Genomic DNA, 21,054 nt, shown 5'->3' with positions numbered 1-21,054 from the left:
AGACGAACAAATGGCCAAGATGGCCTATACTGGCGATGCTGAGCGCCGTTGCTCACCACCTCCAAGTTTTGATCCTTTTTTCTCACTCCTTCCATTTTTGGTCGTGTTTGATCTCGTGCCTTAATTAAAAAAAAACTTATTAAAAGGGTAAAAAAAATAAACTCTTACTAAAAAATGAAAAAAAAATATCAACTAGACCTTTCTGTTAACAGAAATCATTAATTGACTGGTTTGACTATTAACAACATTGATGTGGCTGAAGACAACCACCAAGAGATGACACGTGTCATGTCATTGTGGAAGGATGTCAACGAAATTTCAAAAAAAATAATTAATAAAAATATGGGTAAACTATATTAGTAGTCACCCAACTATTAGTAAATTTCTTTTTTAGTCACTCAATTATGAAAAGTTACAAATGGTCATCTAACTTTTTTCTTTCTAGTCACCAGCCATTAAATGCTAACGGGAAGATAACATGTCAACTTTTAAAATTGACAAAAAGAAAATTTAATCCTCAACGTTTACTTACCTACTTTAGTCTTCAAGTGCGAATATTATAAAACTAGTGAAAAGTGAATTGACGAAGACCGAGTCATCTCATCAATTAGTTTTCCATCTAATGACAAAGAATCAGAGCTTCAAGAGAAAAGAATGACAAAAGGTGAAAAATTATGATATTGGATTTTTGGGTGTTTCTTTTTTCATATATTTTTATTATCAAATTTAGCTAATAAATTTGGTTTTTAAAGCTTTTTAGGTGAAATAGTCACAAAGAAAAGCAAAACTACAAGGACCAAGTTATACAATACGTAAACGTTGATTGTTAAATATTTTAGAATCAAGATTAAATTGACACAATATATAAATATTTGAGGTCAAAGTTGCTATTATGCAATTTTAAACACTAACATGTATTTTTTTTCTGTCAGCCTTTTAATGTCTACTGACCAAAATTAGGTGATCATTTTGTAACTTTTTATAATTGAGTGACCAAAAAAGAAACTTATCGATAATTGGATGACCACCACTACAGTTTACCCTAAAAATATTCATTTGGATGAGTGTAAAACGGTAAACAAATTAAAAATTATAAAAGATTATTAACAATTATTTGAAAATTAAAAAAAATCAAATGTGATAAAAAATTAAAAATTAAAAAGAATATTGATATAAGAAAAAAAATCTTAACACTCCGACCCGTGTCCGTCGCTGGATTTGAGTTACGAGGCATTACCAATCAAAAACCCAACTCAAAATTATTATTTTTTATTTCATAAATTATACCAACTCAACCACGAAATTTCATTCCATATATATATATATATGTTTAATCACATAACCAATTAAAATCAACATGCATCATTAATCAAATTTCATAAACTAACCATGTTTCAAAAATTCAACCATATCATTATCATTTACCTAATCAAAATTTAATATCATTCAAATTCTTAAAACATTTCCAAACATATATGATTATATCATAAATCAAGCATATATCCAAACATTTATTTGTACACATATTTCATTTCAATTTACTAACTATACTACATATTACAACATAGGTAATCTACCCTGTTTGGACAGCCCTTATACATCAATTTGGACAGCCCTTATATACCAAACTAGACAACATTTTCACACCAAAATTTGGACAGCATATATACAACAATTTGGGCAGCATATATACAACAAAATTGAGCAGCATTTTTACACCAAATATTGGACAGCATATATACAACAAATTGGGCAGCATATATATACCAAATTGAGCAACATTTTTACATCAAAATTGGACAGCATATATACAATAATTTAGGCAGCATATATATACCAAATTGAGCAACATTTTTACATCAAAATAACATGAACATATACTACATTTTAGACGATTAAAACATATGCATTAATACTAAATTCAAACCAAAAGAGATAAGCCATTTTTGCATGGCTATTAATTACACCTATATACATTGGTTCCAAAATCAACATTTCCACTACGCTATACATGCCATTTATTCGAAAACAACTTAGTAAAGTACCAAAATATAGACGATACTGTGACAAGCTTCACAAACGATCCACGAACACGTAGCGATCACCAAAATCTATACATAAAAACAATTATCCAACACATTGTAAGCTAATTTAGCTTAGTAAGTTACAAGTAATAAACTTTACAATTTAACTTGATATCTCGAATAATATTTAACCAATTCATACTACTAAATCATCTTACCTTTAACTTACCGTATCTTAAGATAGTTATTAACTTATTACTATGATTTAACTAAAATCAATATAATTACTCAACCATAAACATTTCTTCAAATTTAAATACAAGCATTTCATCATCATGTGATATAAAGAATCATCTTATATATTTGATTCCAAATATAATCACCACATAGGTTTAATACTTACAAAGCTCAACCTTGGATACAACCACAACGGTTATTACTCAAGAACTCCAATTATTTACTCATTATACTAATCATGATTACTCAATAAGTCCAACACTCAATACTAATAGTTATTCGAAAATATTTAATAAGCTCGCACACTTAGTGCTTAATAATCAATCTCGCACACTTAGTGCTTTACAATTAAACTCGCACACTTAGTGCTAATCTCATTATCATAATTTTTTTATACCCGCACACTTAGTGCCGAAAGTCAACAATTCAATACATCTTATTTCAATAATTTTTTTTTCACTACATGTATATATATACCATTCAATTCAGCATAATTACATAGATACTAAGATGATTTAAAAAGATTCAAAATATATGCTTAATAACTTACCTCGGATGTCGTCGACTAATAGCTCGGTTACTCAACTACTTTCGATTTCCCCCGATCTAAATCCGATTTCTTGGTTTCTTGATCTAAACACATTCAAATAAATATTATTTAAACATATATTCATTTAATTTAGTCTAAGAACACATAAATTGGAAAATTACATTTTTTCCCCTGACATTTCACATTTTTCACAATTTAGTCCTTATTTCACAAAATACAAAATAATTAAATTTTCATTGCACAATAGCTTGGCCGAATATGCACTAAGCTCATATAAGTCTATGCATGTCATTTATTTCGCATTTTAGTCCCTCAAAAAATTATTTTTCTCAATTTAGCCCTAATTACTCAAATTCACCAAAAATTTAAAGACAAAACATGTTTATCTAACACTTATATTTCATATTTCATCAACTAACATCATGAAACTCAAACATTCATAAATGACACATTTCAAAATCATCAACAATTCACAAAATTAAGACATGGGTTTTGAAGTATTTAAAACAACGATCTCAAAAACGTAAAAATTATCAAAAATCGAAACAGAAACATACCTTAATCAAAGTCTTCAATGGCCGAATATTTCAAAGCTTCAAACCTAATTTTCTTTTCTAGTTTTGGTGATAAAAAAATGAAGAACATGGCTTATTTTTTTAATGTTTTATGATATAATAACTTAATATTATACTATTATTATTTTAACTTTTATATTTAATATATAAAAACTATATATTTTAACAATCATGCCGTCCACTATCCTTTAAAATGGGCTAATTGCCCTCTAAGAACCTCATATTTAAATGCCACTATCAAATAAACACTTCACACCTTAATAAGCAAATTTCACATTTTATGCAATTAGATACTTTTGTCAAATTAAACACAAACAAAAAAATTAATTTACGAAACTTTCACACATTTAAATTCACACATCATAAACACACAAAATAATATTAAAATATTTTTTAGACTCGGATTTGTGGCCCTGAAACTACTATTCCGATTAGGGTCAAAATTGGGCTGTTACAAAATCAAATATGAAACATATTTTTAAATAGTTCCAATTTTGAACACGCAAATTGATAATATGACATAAAATTATAATTTAAGTTTTATCAAATATAATAGTGAAATGAATTTTTATATAAAATTTTTTATAATTTTTTAAAGTTATTAGTATTTTTATAATTTCTAATTTTTTTAATAGTGAACCTAGATAATTAATTGTTTGGACTCATTTTAGATGTATATTTTCTATTAATTATTTTTAAAATTCTTGTTGATATGGCATGCTACATCACATCATCCACGTGGTATGCACGTATGTGTCATACCACATATCATCTTTGGTGGCTATCGACAATCTCATTGGCGTTGTTAACAATCAAACTAATCAACTAACAATTTCCGTTAGCGAAAGGACCTAATTGATTTTTTTGGGTCATTAAGGGCTCAATAGGGTGTACCTTTGTAACAACCCGTTTTTAGTGAAATCGAAACAGTGGTTTTGGGACCACAAGTCCTAGGTTAGAAGAAAATTTATTTTAATATTATTTTATGGTCTATAGTATGATAGAATTATCGTATAAAAATTTCATTAAGAAATTTTACAGTTTACATGTCTAATCTGATAAAAAGAACTAAATTGCATAAAGTGTAAAATTGAATTCTAATAGCTAAAAGTATTAAGAAGCTATGGAATTTTAAATTGGAGGTCCTTATATAGTAAATAGACAATTTAAAGTAGTTAGTGGAAAAGAATGATTATTAATCATTAGAAATTTAATAAATTATTAAGGTTAATTTTGGAAAAGAAATGATAAATGATGATAAATAAATAAAAAATCTAATATCATCATCTTTTACCAAAAAAGAAAAAAAGATGGAAACCCTAGCCATGGAAGCTTGAAGTTAGCAAGCTTATTTTTACTCATTTAGGTATGTATTTTTATCCCGTTTTTAATCATTTTTATGTTTCCAAGATCGTAATAGCTTAATCTATCTCAGGGATTAATTTGCAAAATCGTTAAAGTATTAGTATTTTGTCATGAATGAGTATGCTTGAATTTTAAAGTTTTATAATAGAAAATGAAAGGTTGATGTTAGATAAACAACTTTAAAGGTTGGTGTTAGATAAACAACTTTTGTAAAGAGAATTTTGATGAAATTATCAATTAGAGACCAAATTGAAAATATGATAAGTTTATGGTAAAATTCTGAATTTTGTGAAATACATGGGGTGCTATTAATATGTATAAAAATCGGCTAGGCTTGAATAAGAATTAAATTGTATGGATTTCATTTTTCGAGCCTAGGGACTAAATATAATAAATTAAAAGTATAGGGGAAAATAGTAATTTTTCCAAAAATATGTGTTGGACTGAATTGAATATGAATTATATTGAATTAAGTCAAATTCATTCGTATAGATTTGGATAGACCTAGTATGGAGTTAGATCGAGGCAAAAGAAAAGTAACGGATTAGTAGCCTTCGTATCTACATACATTTGTCGAGGTAAGTTCGTGTAACTAAATTGTACATTTATATGTTTTAAAATTGAATATTATTGTGTATGGTTTGTACAATTACCATGTATAATTACCGATAACATATCCGATAATTTTTAAGTCTCGTGTGAACTTTAGAAATTCGGATGATACAAATGACATGTCATTAGGGTTACCGTTTTGGTTGTAGTCCTGCATGTGTTGCAGACACACCACAGCTCTCATGAGCTTCCCGATATTTAGCTCGCATGAGCTTCTCAATTTCAGCTCTTATGAGCTTCTCGATATACAGCTCGCATGAGCTTCTCGTTATTTAGCTCACATGAGCTTCCCGTTATATAGCTCGGAAGAGCTTATTGTTTACATGCTCATATGAGAATACATGTACATGAATTGACGGATTATAGTTTTGTACACTTCGTGTGTACTACCTGTGTATCCAACAATATTTTAAACGGTTCAACGGGCAATGTTCTGCTATGAAACAAAATGGGTTCAGTACGAACTATTACCGGTATATACATGGAAATGATATTACTTGATATATTGAAACATGATTCGATTGATACATGTATGTGGAACTTGCTTAATGACTATGTTCAATTATGATTATGAGCTATTATATGTGTTTACATGGCTAACATGTTGAGGTTATGTGTTTAGGCTTTTGGCCAAAATGATTTGAATATGTATTGTATGCTTACCTTAAATGTGATAAAATGGTAAGTTAAATTCTATGTTATACGAACTTATTAAGCTTAAAAACTTACTAAGCTTAAAAGCTTACTCTGTGTTATTTTTCTATGTTTTATAGTAATTCGAAAGCTCATTTGGGTTGGAAGCTGGTTGGAGCTGAATCACACTATCTATCGACTATTTTGGTAATTTCTATAACAACTCGATTTTCGGCCTAGCTAGAATAGTGGTTTCGGGACCACAAATTTGACGAGGAAAAATTTTATTTTTATTATATTTTTATGGTCTACGATTTCACAAAATAATTTTGTGAAAAATTCGTTCGAAAATTTTGACGTTTGGGCACTCAATTTAGTCAAAAGGACTAAATTGTAAAAAAATGCAAAAGTTGAGTTCTACATGTTAGAGGTGTCCAATTGTTATGAAACTTTAAATTGAAGGTCTTTATATGGTAATTAGACCATTGGTTAAGTTATGGATGAAAATAGACATGAGATAAGTGAAATAGGAAAATTTTAAGTTAGGGGAATTTTGGTAATTTAGTAATAAAAAGAATTAAAAAGGGAAAAAGATGGCAAAATGTGCTTATCTTCTCCATGATGAACAAAAATAGCAAGGGGGAAGCCATAGTTAGGGTTTTCAAGCTTCCAAGCTCCATAGTAAGTGATTCCAAGCCCTGTTTTTAATGTTCTTTACGATTTTAAAGTCCCAGCAACTTGATTTAGCTTATTCTAGTAATAATTTAACCTAGGGTTTATATTTGGAAAAATACCCATAGGTGAAATGTGTTTATTTTGATGTTTTATGGTAGAATCTGAAGCTTGAAATTATGTTAAACAACTTTTGCTAAGTGATTTTAAGTGAAAATGAGTAAAACGACATAATCGGTAAAAATACCTAATGTTCATAAGTAAGTGTTAGAGTGGGAATTTGATGTTGACATAGAAGGGAAAAATGTTCAGCATGTCATAATACATAAGAATAAGGGATGAAGTTTGATTTACGAGTTTTGGGGCAAAAGTCTAAATATGCAAAAGTTTAAGGGCAAAATTATAAATTTACCAAAGTTTGAGTCAATGACTGTTTTGATAAATGTGAGTATTAAATAATTCAAATGTGTTATTATAGATCAAGAAAGAAATGGAATCGACCTTGATGAGAGAAAAGAAATGATTAAAGACTAAATTGCTAAATTTTTATATTGTTGCACCAAAGTAAGTTATGTGTAAATAATAGAAATATATTTTTATAAATTGTGAATTATATTTGATATGTGAATTATTATTATTGAATGTGGAAGGAAAATTGTTCATGAATTATTCAAGTGATAAAGTGTTAAAAATAAAGTGTTAAGTGTAAATTCCCGGTTGAACTTAGGAATAGAAGTGGATACAAGTGACATGTCACTAGAGACCGGTGTTACAGTGTTACAGTGAGTCTCGGGTGCTGGGTGATCTAGCATGTGTTGCAGACACCTGACAGCTTGTGTGAGCAGGCCCGTGGACATTTCCAGTGTTATTGATCAGTGGTAGCTACGGCTACATATTAGTGGTAGTTTCAGCTACATTTCAATGGTAGCTACGACTACGTATCAGTGGTAGCTTCGGCTACATATCAGTGTGGCACTTATGTGCTAATTCTCTACGTATCCGTGTATATTTCGAGTGTTCAATGGGAAATTGACTAAGTGAAAATATATGAGATTATGTAACGACTAAGTGTAATTGAATGATGAATATATGTGTGGAATTGAATTTCATAGTGATCGAAAGTGAAAAAGTGAAATTATGAAATAGTAGAATTAGCAGCAAAATGGTTTTGGACAGAAACAGTTGCATGACTTTGAAAAATCACCAAAAATGGTGGAAATTGAATTAGAGAGTGAATAAGATATGAAATGAAATTTTAATGTGTCTATTTTTACATAAAAGAAATAGAGTAAGCAAAAGAGTTATATATTTTGAGATATTATAAGTTTAGTGAGACAGGGTCATAATGAATTTGGAATCCCATATTCTAACTCTGGAAAATTGTTAAAAATTGTACAAAAATAATTACGAGCTAAAATTTATATGTTTAGAACCTTGAATGAGTCTATTTTCAACTGAAATAAACATAAGTACCATCTGAATTCTGTACAGTGAGATAATTAATTTTTAGTGAAGAGAGGTCATAACTATTAAGCAATGCAATAGGGGAAAATCACCAAAAATGGTGGAAATCGAATTAGAGAGTGAATAAGATATGAAATGAAAGTTTAATGAGTCTATTTTTACATAAAAGAAACAGAGTAAGCAAAAGAGTTATATATTTTGAGATATTACAAGTTTAGTGAGACAGGGTCATAATGAATTTGGAATCCCGTATTCTAACTCTGGAAAATTGTTAAAAATTGTACAAAAATAATTACGAGCTAAACTTTATATGTTTAGAACCTTGAATGAGTCTATTTTCAACTGAAATAAACATAAGTACCATCTGAATTATGTACAGTGAGATAATTAATTTTTAGTGAAGAGAGGTCATAACTATTGAGCAATGAAATAGGAGAAAATTTAGTGAAGAGCGGTCATAACTATTGAGCAATGAAATAGGCTAAGACAAAAATTATGAAAATTTTATGGTAAAAATATATGTTAATCTAGTTTCAGGTAAAATTAACAGATCTTAATTTGGAGCTCTGTAGCTTTGGATAAAAATAATTTAGTGACTCTGACTCGGATAGACAGCTTTGAATATACATGTGAGTGAATATTAAAATTATAGAAAATGTTATTTATAAGAGTGTTATGTACATTAAGGATGTGGAATGGAGAGGAGGAGGAAATATAAAATATATAATGATTTGTATATAAATTGGTCATATGCCCTATTATATTTGATAAACGTTGAATTAGAAATGACATAATGTTTCATTTCAATTAGTTATTATGAATTGAATTGCAAATTCAAAAGGTGAAACCAAACAATTATTTGTTAGTATTATGCATGACATAATGTATTATTCTATATACATATTCATGGTTGAATTATGATTGTTGAGAAAGATAGATAAATTGGAATGAAAGTTCAAATTAAGTAGAACGCAGGGTTGAGTACTTTCGTTTAGTGATAAAGACGAATTGACAGAAAATACCATAGCTGTGATATGTGATTCCATGTAAGACCATAGCTGGGCTATGGAATCGGTATATGTTATGTGATTACGTGTAAGACCATAGTTGGACTATGGCATCGAGAAAATAAGTACTCAATTCCGTAAGACGTTCACTAATTTGACAAAGTTGGTAAGTGTTACATGGACTCATATTCAAGTGATAGATTTATTGTGATTATTGAAGTTGAATTCAATTAAGTGATTTCACCAATTGGATATTGTATATGGCAAGATGTGTTAGTGAATTACATATTTATGAAATGATATATGAAGTTAAGTAAATGATACATGAAATTAATATGAAAAGATTTATGATTATTATTAGTATTGTTTTTGACATAATATGGATTCTTCGATGTTGAAATGATTTAACGGATTTATTGAGTATATGAATGAGTATGAGACTCATACGAGTTAGTATAAATATGTACATGTGTCTTATAAGCTTTGAAATGATAAGACTTGTGAATTGTGAATTAATCTATGTGAAAGTATATGGGATAGATTAGTGAATCTTTACGAGATATTGAATATTTAATATATTGCAATGGTGGTAGCTATAAGGCTTGGATTGAATGAGTATATATTGGGCCTCGTAAGCCCTAATTGGCGATTCGAAGATAATAATTTGAAAGTTTTAATCTGTATGAAATTTTATAACTCGGTTTAATACGTTTATAAGTGTATATGTTCTGGTAATGCCTCGTACCCTATTTCGGCGTTGAATACGGGTAAAGGGTGTTACAATGTGACATCGCCAGATTCGGCCATAACATTTAGCCCGGGTTTGGGGTGTTACAATTTCAATAAATTAATTCAATTATAATGACATGTATAGGTTATTTTGGTCAATGTTGGTATATAAATGTTTTGTTGAAACTAGCCATTTGAATGGCTTGTGTTTGGTATATTTTGGTGTGTATATAAGTAGCCTTATCATGTTTGGAATGGTTGAATGATGGAAAATTATGAGTATATTGAGAATTGGTTGATTTGGTATATTTAGCAAAATTGTGCATATATGTATTTGGTTATCTAGGTAAATTTTGGAATTTGATTGACATGTTTTCAAATTGCCATTTGAATTGCCTATGGGCATATTGGTTGTATGTTGTGATAATACATGTTTAAGACTTTATTTTAGCTTAATTTGAATGCCTTGTTATGACTTATTGATGTGCAAAAATGTTGAGTTAGGTTGATGACAAATTGGGTGAGAAATGTGGCTTGGAAAATGGCCTATTTTTGTCCACACGAGTAGAGACACGGACGTGTGTCTCAGCCATGTGTGACACACGACTAGGTGACACGGCCGTGTGTCCCTTGTATCTTTTAAAATTGTGCAAGTCAGTATGCTCAACACGGCCTAGCACACGGGCGTGTGACTTGGCCGTGTGACCCAAGTCAGAGAGTTACACAGGTATGGACACGGGCTGGGACACGGTCGTGTGCCCCTAATTCGAATGCCCATACGGCCTGGCCACACAGGCGTGTGTCCCCTGCAATTTTGAAAACAATTTTAATGATTTTCGAAAAAATTTTTGAGTACCCGATTTAGTCCCGATTTGTTTCTAACGCATATTTTGGGACTCGATGGCTCATATAAGGGACAATATGTATGATTTTGATTGGTTTCTGATATGAATATTATATGATGTGAAATTTCTATGTATTTGTTTTGTAAACTCTGGTAATACTCTGTAACCCTATTTCGGCGATGGATTCGGGTTAGGGGTGTTACAACCTTTTATAAAGGCTCAGTTGATTTTTTTTTCATTTTTTATTAAGAGATTTTTTGTGATACCGACACCCAACCCGATTGACATTACGTTGCCGAAGTAACTCATATCAAACATACTCAATACATTATGTAATTATATCACATAAATACATACAAAATATGATTTACAAAATTAGGGGATGAATGTGGTCTCATACAAGATTAGAATACAAATTCAAACTCTTTTAGTTAAATTTCAACATTGTGTCTTGAGACAAGGAACTCATTGTCCTTGTCTCGAGACAAACCTCATTTCATTAATGTTAATTTTACTTCGATGATAGCATGTCTTGAGACATTAGAATTCATGTCTCGAGACAAGGTCCCTTATGTCTCGAGACTTGGTCTCGAGATAAATCTCCCTTATTTTCCTACTTTAGCTTCAATGTTTGAATGTCTCGAGGCAAGGGGTTCTTGTCTTGAGACTTGGAGCAGGACAAAATTTATTTAGCTTTGATGTGCCCTTCTCTCAATATCTAGATGAGATTGTCTCGAGACTAGCTTGACATGTCTCAAGACCTAGTCTCGAGACATTAAGAACTTGAATGCATATTGAAGTAAATATTGTTCTAATGGTCTCGAGACAGTATAGCCAAAAATGCACATTTTCAAGTATATAAAACCTTACCAATTTGCACTTAAACTTACCTAAAACTTACCTCAATATAAAGTCATCAATTCGACACAAGAAAACACATTTAAACATCACCAAATCATAACATTCAATGCACAAATTCTTGATCCACTAATTTGCACATTCAAACATATATAAGCAAGCATAAATAACTAATAATCAAAGGATAAAATCTAACCATGAAAACCTTATAGGTCAAGTTACCAAAAGTACCAAAACATTAATTTAAACAACAAGCTCGAACCAACCTAGGTACATGCCATAAAACCCAAAATGTAACACTCTCTACCCAACCCGATTCACCGAGTTCGAATATCAAATGCTACAACGAACAAACACTTGAGCAAAAATTTTAAACAATTGGCGTGTAATTCTTTTTCAACATAGTTCATATTATTTTGTACCATTCCTCTTTATATTAAGAAAATATCAAATAATTACAATAATATTTGAAAAAGTATACAACATCATAAAATTCTATTAAAAAATAGACTCTTTAAAGCGTAACTTACTATACACCCCCTACTCCTAAGATGTTTCCTGTATGCATAATAATCCAGCTCGCCATTTCCATAGCGTGCTCTTGGCTTGTCCTTTCTGGTATACTCATTCATATAGCAACACCTGAAATAAGAACAAGAATGTGTAAGTTCAAGAGAACTTAGTGAGCTTTAATACAGAATACATTAGTGGGTACTTTCACAATATCGGATATATGCCTATATTCCAATTTCCATAATAAACAAATCATTTATGAATTGGGCGGATACTTTCATAATATCGAACTTGCACTTATACACCATCTACCATACCTAACATACCAACTTTCACTTCACTACTTGGCTTACTTCAGATCTTACCAGAAAATATTCTATTATCTTTTTCCCTTAAAACAACGAAGGTATTTCTCTAATGAATATCTCTACAGAGTCCACTTCTTACGGATTTTCTCTTCAAACTAACACTTAATATTTTCCCAAAATGGTTGTTCACAGATACTATGCACGGGAGGTTACTTACTATTTGGATTCACGTTTAGTGGAATCCCATGCTGAGTTCAATACTATCAGTTTATCAATCAAATCATATCCTAGTTTAAAACTCAACACATGTTCATATTGATAATGAACTATCTAGATCATTTAAAAGAATTCCACACATCTTTGTTATAAGACACAAGAATACCCAAGATGACAAATAACTCAGATTCCACAAAATCCCAGAACGAGACATGGCAAATATGGCGGATACCATATAACTCAATTTTCAACCCTACATAGCGTAGACAAACTCAAACCGACAGATACTTATATCTCTCATAACAACGAATACTTTCATATTCTAAACTAGCAGACTATTATGGTGGATATCCTCTTTAAAAATACAAATACATACTTTCTTTCAGGAAACTTGCCTTAAGACTCATTCGATTACACCATTGAACTAATCTAACCAAATTAACTTCAGACGTATCATATCCTTATCATGGTACTATCTATTAAAGAACTCTCAAGCTTACCCAGAATTTACCACAAAGGTGAATAACCATATTCTACCACACAGACCTCACCGAATACGCCAATGATATGATATAGAACTTGTCACAAAGGCCATACAGAATATGCCACAAAGGCTTAGTAGATTACGCCACACAGGCAATATACAGAATCATGTGTTTACCATCCCAACGGATTTTCATAGAAAGTGTCATAGGACTCTCCTTCATAGACTTATACATATCTTCATGTCGTGATATGCCAGTTCGGTTTACATGTTACCGAAGACATCACAATGAATATTCATACTGTCATAATATGCCATGGGTCTCAGCCACATGGGCTTACACATCCTTATGTTATGACCTGCCAATCCAGTCTTCATCTTACATGAGGCATCACCATGAGCGTTTTCATATCAAGTGATGCCATGGGTCTCAACCACATGGTCAAACACTTATTTTCGTATCGTGATTCACCAGTCTGGTTAGCAATATAACTGGCCTACCAAAGGCATCACAAAGGAACGTTTTACACAAAATTCACTTACCAGGGTTTGTTACACACCTGATTGGTTCGTACTCTCCTATATCATACTTAACCTGCACACTTGCCATTCAATTTTCTATTCATGTAGTACTTCATACATATCATCATCGCACATATATCATCTTTACTTTGCTTCATACACTTACCAATTATTCGAGACGCCATTACCATTTATGTATACCTCTACTTGAACAGCTCACATGCAAAAGCTAGGATAAAGACTCACCTAAATTGTTACTCGAATCTCCAAACTTAAACATCCTTCTCGAACCAGCTAAACACAAGCTCCAAAGTCGAATGACCAAAACGTAAACTTACTTATAATTTATTGACTTTAAGTGTTGTTTACTTTAAAAAAACTCATCTTTATTATGTAGTTTTGTCGAATAAAAGCCTTGTTGTGCCTTGCAAAATTGGTGGTTCGAAATTAGGGTTCCTTTCTTGTGCTTTATTCTTTGATTTTAAATTGCTTACATAATGTTTTCCTCCCAGCTCTCTCTAAAATAATTAGTATAGTTATAAATTTAGTGTTGAGGGTTGATATAAAATTATAAAAAAATTTAAAACTAAAACTTTATATTTAGTGTTAAAAATTTTAATTAAACAAAATAAATAGGAGCTAACACCATGCCTTCGTGAATTCGCCCTTAAAAGTAGTAGTTATATTGTTAGTATCTATCCAGAATGGAATGGAGTAAAAACATACTAGAATCTCTTTTATCTTATGGATTGTATTTGATGCACCGTGCATGAGTCTCATGAACTATTGCTAAATTAAAATTTGTCACCTCATTAATTAACAAAATCAATTACAATTTTCTTTTCCTTCATTAGTCTCCCATGGCTTATTGGGTTATGATGAGAGAAAGAGTTCCTTAGTTTTGATGTTTTAAAGCTATGATTTACCCAATCAACTTCCATCTTTAGAGAAAGAGCAGAAACTCAATCCTTTTGGGATTTGAAAGAAGCCAATAACATACGCATTGGGTTCTTTAATATTTGTAGGTATCAATTTAGTGTTATAAGGTATTTCCATTTTCAAAAATTGTACAAGTCTCAGATCGGGTAATTTGATCGAAAGAGGTTAGGTTTTCTATTCATCTACCCTCCATTTTGAATCGACTAATTTCCTTCAAAGGCAGTCGGTTTAGGCTACCGCTTTGTTGCCAATTGCTCTGTTGTTCCCGTCCAAAGTTGTTGTTAGCCTCAAAATTTTATTGTTGCACCTTCAAATTTAATCTAATTACTTCACATAGTTTGTTTCAAGTAGTATACTATTGGTCTGCAAAGGTGTTGTACTGTACTTGCTCATGTTTTCTTTCCTATTGGTGTCTTTGAATCGGAAAAATTAAAGTGAATGAGAGTTTTGTTCTGTTTGAAGCCATCAGAGCGTAAAGAAGAATTTATAAGTTTTTTTTTTGATTTTTTAATAATAAAAACAAACCACACCAAATCCAAACACACGTGTTTGTCTACACATCCTTTTGACAAAACAATAAATAGAAGAGAATAAACCTCGATGAGAGTAGAAAGAAGTCTTTCATCTTCTCCTTTATGGATCAGTCATCTAATGCAATCTTAATTGTACTTGGAAAACAATTAAATATATGGTTAGGAAAAAACTTAAATACTGCACCAACTTGTGAAATTTCATGTAAAACTCATATAATAAAACAAAAATAATATGTATACGAAAACCGACGATCGAGTTGACATGCCAAAATCATGCATTTCAAAATTTTTCTCAACCATGTCAATACGACGCGTATTTTTATTTTTAACTATAAGAGGGCAAAGCCCTAAAATTCGTAAACAAATTCCCTACGAATAAAGCCATTTTAAACATAGTTAATTGAAATTAGATCTGTTAAATTAAAAATAGATTAATATATTGAATTTAATAAAAGTATTAAATTAGTTAGATCACGCATTTTTTGAATTAATTAAATCGAATTAAAGAAAATAATAATTGAGTGAACAATTAAACCAATTAAGTCAAATTTTATCATTTTTAATAATTTTTTGTTTTTATAAAATTTCAACAATTCATTTATTTAAAATTAAATTGATTATTAAGGGTAAATTTGAAGAAAAGGGCAATTTTAAAAAATCATTAGGGATTTAAGTTGATTTTTCTAATATTTAGGGAAATAGATCGATTTTGGAGGGAGAAACAAAAAACGCTTCTTGTAGAACACTTTTTTGTTCTAAAAATTTGTTTTGTTGTTGTGTTGGGTGTTTAAAATTTGGGGAGAGAATTTTTGTTGTGCTCGTGTTCGAGGTAGACATTATGATAGTTTTAAAGTATGTTTGAGTTCACGATAATGCGATAACGTTTGGAGACCCACATATTTCATTTGTCATGTGGGGATGTAACGGTCACCTTAGAAGCCCATCGCATTGCAACTCAGGCTCCCAGTTCATGGTGGTTATACAGTCACGAGTTGAAGTATGACTAAGGCTTCCAGTTGACAGTGGTTATGCGATTACAGGTTGAAGTATAATTCGGGCCCCTAGTTAACAGTTGTTGTAACACCCCTAACCCATCTCCGTCGTTGGGTTAGGGTTATAGAGTATTACAGTACAATTAAAAACATTTAATTTCAGACAGAAACAACCATTCGAATATAATAATAACATTCAAAAACAGAACATACTTACGAGCCTTAAACTGAGCCTACTGGGCCCTAAAAATAGTTTGGAAATGTTCGGGGATCATGTTTTGAAACAAAACAGAAAAAAAATTAAAAAAAATGAAAATAGGGACGGCTGTAGAATACAATAACCAAATTTTTCATTGCTTCTCATATTTTGGTAAATTGTAAATATTGATATATTATTAATGCAGTTAAAATTGTGTATATACGTCTCTACAATTCGATTTTTGGTCCGATTATATAAATATAAAAATGATAAAATTAATAATGTTAGCATAAGCAAAATTACCATTATAAAAATCAATTAAAATCAAACAAATTACGAAATATAAAATTAAAATAACAAGATTTTGAGAGAAATTGAATGAAAATTTGAGAACTAAATAGTTGAGAGAATTGAGAGATTAGATTTGAATGCAAAAGAAAGAAAATGACTTGGATTTATATAGCAAATAAACTAGTCGTTTTTGGCCGTTAGAAAAAAATTTTGCCATCGGAAAAATTTACCGTTGGATGCTGAATGCGTTTTCAGTTGAGGTAGCAACAGGGACACTGAAAGCGTGTCTTACAAGGCGCGTTTTCTACCACCTCAGCTAAAAACGCATCTTGTTGAATGTGCTTTTAATTTTTCTCTCCAAAATCAATTTATTTTCCTAAATATGATAAAAATCGACCTATTTTTTTCATTATCTTTTAAAATTGGTATATTCTGCTAATTTACCCGGTAATTAACTCAATCAAAATAAAAATAGGTGATTTAAATTAGGGGTGAGCATTCGATCGAATCGAATCGAATCGAATAAAAAATTTTCGAGTTAATCGAGTTTTCGAATCTCATTTTATCATCCTAACTTTATTTGAAGTTTTCTCGAATCGAGTCGAGTGAGATGAAATTCGAATCGAATCGAATCGAATATATTTATTCGAGTTAAATTTTAAAAAATAATTTTGGGTCCTTGTAACCGCTGTCACCCATCGTAATAAAATTTGTCTACCTTAATCAAATTTTTTATTAACTTTCATCACCTTATAATTTATTTATTAATTTTTTATATACTGGTTAGCTTCTTTGCTTGCTTAGTTGTTTCAATTATCTTGATTCTTGTCACTATGTATTTTGGAATTAAAAATATATTAAATGTAAAAATATGATTTTTAATAAAAGTTATTTTAAAAATAAAATGTGAAATTGATACCAATATAAAATTTTAACACGAATATTTTATGGCATAATTAATAATTCAATTTTAATATAAATATTCAATATGACTAAACAATTCAATAATATAAATAATATAAAGTGTGAAATTTAATTTAATAATATAAATAGTAAATATAAATAAAATTATTACTATTTATGTTTAGTGATTTTTTTTGATAATTTTGATTTTTTATTTGAGAGTAAAGGGTGAGAAGTAAAAGTTTAGGGGGAAAATAAAAAGTTTTGGAGAATAAAAGTTTGAGGGAAAGTAAATAGGGGGAGTAAAATTTTGGAGGGAAAATATTAAAAAAAAAATTTGGAGGGGGGAGGGTTTGGGGTAGATGGGAGGTGGGAGGTGAGATGGGAAGGAAATAAAAGTTTTAGGGAAAAAGCGGAAAGGAGAAAAATTTTGGGAGAAAATAAAAGGTTTTGAGGGTTTTTTGGAGTAAAATTTTGAGAAAAAGTAAATGGGAGAGTAAAATTTTGGTGGGAAATAGATTTTGGGTAGATTGGGGGGTTGGGAGGTGAGGGGAGTAAAAGTTTTGGGGGGGAAGTGGGAAGGAGTAAAGTTTTGAGGGAAAAGTAAAAGTGTTTGGGAGTTTAGGGTAAAACTGTCAAATATTATAGTTTGATATTCGAATTATTCGAATTATTCGAGTTATTCGAATTTGAAAACTCAACTCGATTCGAACTCGAAATTCGAAAAAAAAATTCGAGTTGATTCGAATAACTCGATTAACTCGAATAACTCGATTCGTTTAACTCGAAATTCAAATTTTTTTTCGATTTTTTCAAGTCAAATCGAGTTTTGCTCACCCCTAATTTAAATGATCTAAGTATCCAACCAATTCAAAAAATAAACGGATAAATAATAATGAGAGGGGAAAGCGGGGACCCCAATGCTATGATATATTTAATATTATTGTAGGTTGAAAAGGATTGAGACACCCATGTGTGGTGGTGGGGTTTGTGGATAAGGAGGCGCACGTGGGCTTATGTCTTTTGACCACATTTCACCCCATCCCATTAGGCTTTTTGTCCTCTCCTCTCTCTAGCCCCTATACCTAATTACTTCCTATATAGTATTAATAATAAGAAGAAGTTAGTAGTGTAGTGAATGGCAGTTGAGTTTGCAAAAAGTAGCACCTTGACCTTCCTAATCTCATCTTAGATGTGGCCGACAATAGAATATTAAAGCTTTGCTGCCTATGTGTTGCTGCTGCTCACTGCTGTGCTGACTCCTCACCACCAAATTCCCTAACTTCTCTTCCCTTTTTTCCCTCTTCACTTTCACCCACCCATCCGCATCCCACGTTTTATAAAAGACAAACCGGTGAGGGAGGACCGTCTCTACCCTTGGGATGCCATTGGCGCACGTGAATGTGGGTTCTGAGTTGTGATCCAATAATTCACCTGCCCCCCAACTCACCCCTTTCTCCATGCTTTTATTTTCAACTTACCATTAAATTATTAAGTTTAGTAGAGTTTATTAATAAGTATTAACTTTAGAGATTGAAACATGGGCTGATGCTGTTTGGTCCAAGACAAGGAAAATTAAAACAAGGATTATGATGGGGACCTCTTTAACTAATTTAGTTAGTTTGTAATATTTATAACCTTAGCTTACCACTAAGCTTGTTATATGTTTATTGATAAAATATAGTCCTGGTTTTTGGGAAGGGAGTGTAAAGAATGAAAATAATTGCAGAACTAAACTAGTTTGCAATGCATTCTACCATCATTAGTTTTAGTATCAGCCTATCAGGTAGTCATGAATCATGATGCCCATAAACAGGGATCTAATCAAATATCTGCAACTTGTACCCATTTTTAGTTGCTTGTTTGTTTCCTACTTGTTTACTCCGGCCCCTCCCCCTAAAATGCTACCTACATGGGACTGGTCAAAACTTTCATCATGTTCTATAGTATAGTTTTGGGACTAAGATACAAGATGATAAAACAAAACCCACTTTTTTTTCTTTAACTCTTGATTTGTAATTTTCAATTATTACAACCATCATCCTAATTCCTAACTCAAACAATTTCAAATAAAACCCATAACAAAGAGTATGCTTATTTGCCAATTGAAGTGAGTAAAATTACAAGCAATCATCCTTAGTTTTTTGGCGTTTCCATTTGTATGCATTAAACTTGTGCAACTAACCCCAGAGTCAAAACAACTTGGAGAAGTTCATGAAAAGCCTGTCCAATAAGAATTGGCAAGTTGGGCGAAAGCTCTGGGGTATATCCTCCTCATGAATTTGTCCTCTAATGAAACTCATGAAGGTTGACTGCAACTCTTTTCCCAAAGCAACATATATTTTGAGTTACATTCCAATTTTGAAATCCTCGATAGCTTAGGAATCCCTAATTCTACTTCATTTTATCCAAAAGAAAAAAAGGATGGGAGTTGCTGACTCTCAATCAATCTTCACATCACCAAATAGTAAGGAAAACATCATGGTCCAACCATAACTAAAAGTGAATAATTCAATGAGAAATTGTTGGAATATGGTAGCACTCAAAGTTAGGGTCACCTAATGATGTTGTTTATGGTAAGCCGGTGAACATATAAAGTAATTCATGGCACAGAAAGCAGCAGATGTAAAAGAATAAACGCCCATATAATTTGTTAAGCAATTAACTAATATCAAAGCTTTAATTCAAGCTATCTAATTTACATCTAGGCCATAAGACCAATGCATACAAAATTTGTTCTTAACTCTCCGATAACATCCGCCGACCGCTGCCAGTATTTACACTCCACCAAATGAAGAAAAAAGAAGAGGAGCCCCCAAGATCCTCCATGATCATTAGCATGGCTAAGAGTAGGAGTTTCAATCATGCCAGCAAAGGAGCATAACAACGCATCTTCGTATAATATAAAGCTTAGCCCTTTGCTCTCGGAGAACCCCTCCAAGGCCTCTGCTTGATAGCCTTCTCTTTGAGGCCCCCATGGTAGCAGAACTGCTCATCTTCATCTTTACCTCGTACGTGGTGTTGATGAGTTTTGGTGATTAATATGAATGGAGAGAAAATACTAAAAGAGAGCAAAGTGTGGGTGATGAAGTGAAAGGGCAATGTTAGATGAGGGGTTTCTTATAGAAGGGAGAGGGGGGGTTGTGGTCCTGGCTTAACATTGGTCTAGTAAAGACCCAACGATGGGCATGAAAGGGCAGCGTGCAGTGCCCTCCTAACCCACAGGACAACTCCTATTGGGCCCTACCGGTCCCCTCTCGCGCCATACTCCTATATTATAATATCAATATCCAAATGTAGTTTATTGTTAAACTACTTAATTTAACTAATCACATCTTTATCTTCAAAAAAAAGAAAAAGGAAAAAAACTAACCACATCATTATTTAATAAAATAATAGAAAACAGTAACAAATATACTATAAAAGTTCAACCACTCAAGAAATTCAATTGAACAATTTACTAATAAACCTGTATTTACATCTTACATGGAATTATGAGTAACATAATTCCGTGACTCAAGGGTTAAGAAACCCAAACTAGTCCTACATGTGGCCTCTCTCTCTTTCATTTTCATTGCCATGT

General features: G+C 31.4%; 1 protein-coding gene and 1 long non-coding RNA gene across 2 annotated transcripts; both read right to left on the bottom strand.

The window, feature by feature from the left end:
* Positions 1-1,809: 1,809 nt before the first annotated feature.
* On the bottom strand, positions 1,810-3,455 carry LOC128035369 (uncharacterized). Its single transcript, XR_008191785.1, has 3 exons — positions 3,369-3,455; positions 2,812-2,894; positions 1,810-2,111 (listed from the first exon to the last, which is right to left on the bottom strand). It is a non-coding gene; the product is annotated as an uncharacterized LOC128035369 (long non-coding RNA).
* A 16,642-nt stretch (positions 3,456-20,097) lies between these two features.
* Positions 20,098-20,576, bottom strand: LOC105764565 (small polypeptide DEVIL 4). The gene has a single exon (XM_012583192.2). It carries the CDS (start codon positions 20,471-20,473, stop codon positions 20,330-20,332), a length of 144 nt encoding a protein of 47 aa, XP_012438646.1. The 5' UTR covers positions 20,474-20,576; the 3' UTR covers positions 20,098-20,329.
* Between the last annotated feature and the right edge of the window lie 478 nt (positions 20,577-21,054).

Source organism: Gossypium raimondii, chromosome 12 (genome assembly GCF_025698545.1).
Source record: "Gossypium raimondii isolate GPD5lz chromosome 12, ASM2569854v1, whole genome shotgun sequence".
In the NCBI taxonomy this organism is placed as follows: domain Eukaryota; kingdom Viridiplantae; phylum Streptophyta; class Magnoliopsida; order Malvales; family Malvaceae; genus Gossypium; species Gossypium raimondii.
The sequence above is the reverse complement of the archived record's forward strand: the minus strand, read 5'-3'. Positions and strand labels throughout refer to the sequence as shown.

Coding starts and splice junctions, on each gene's coding strand:
- LOC105764565 (XM_012583192.2), bottom strand. CDS start 20,473: ATGAAGATGAGCAGTTCTGCTACCATGGGGGCCTCAAAGAGAAGGCTA.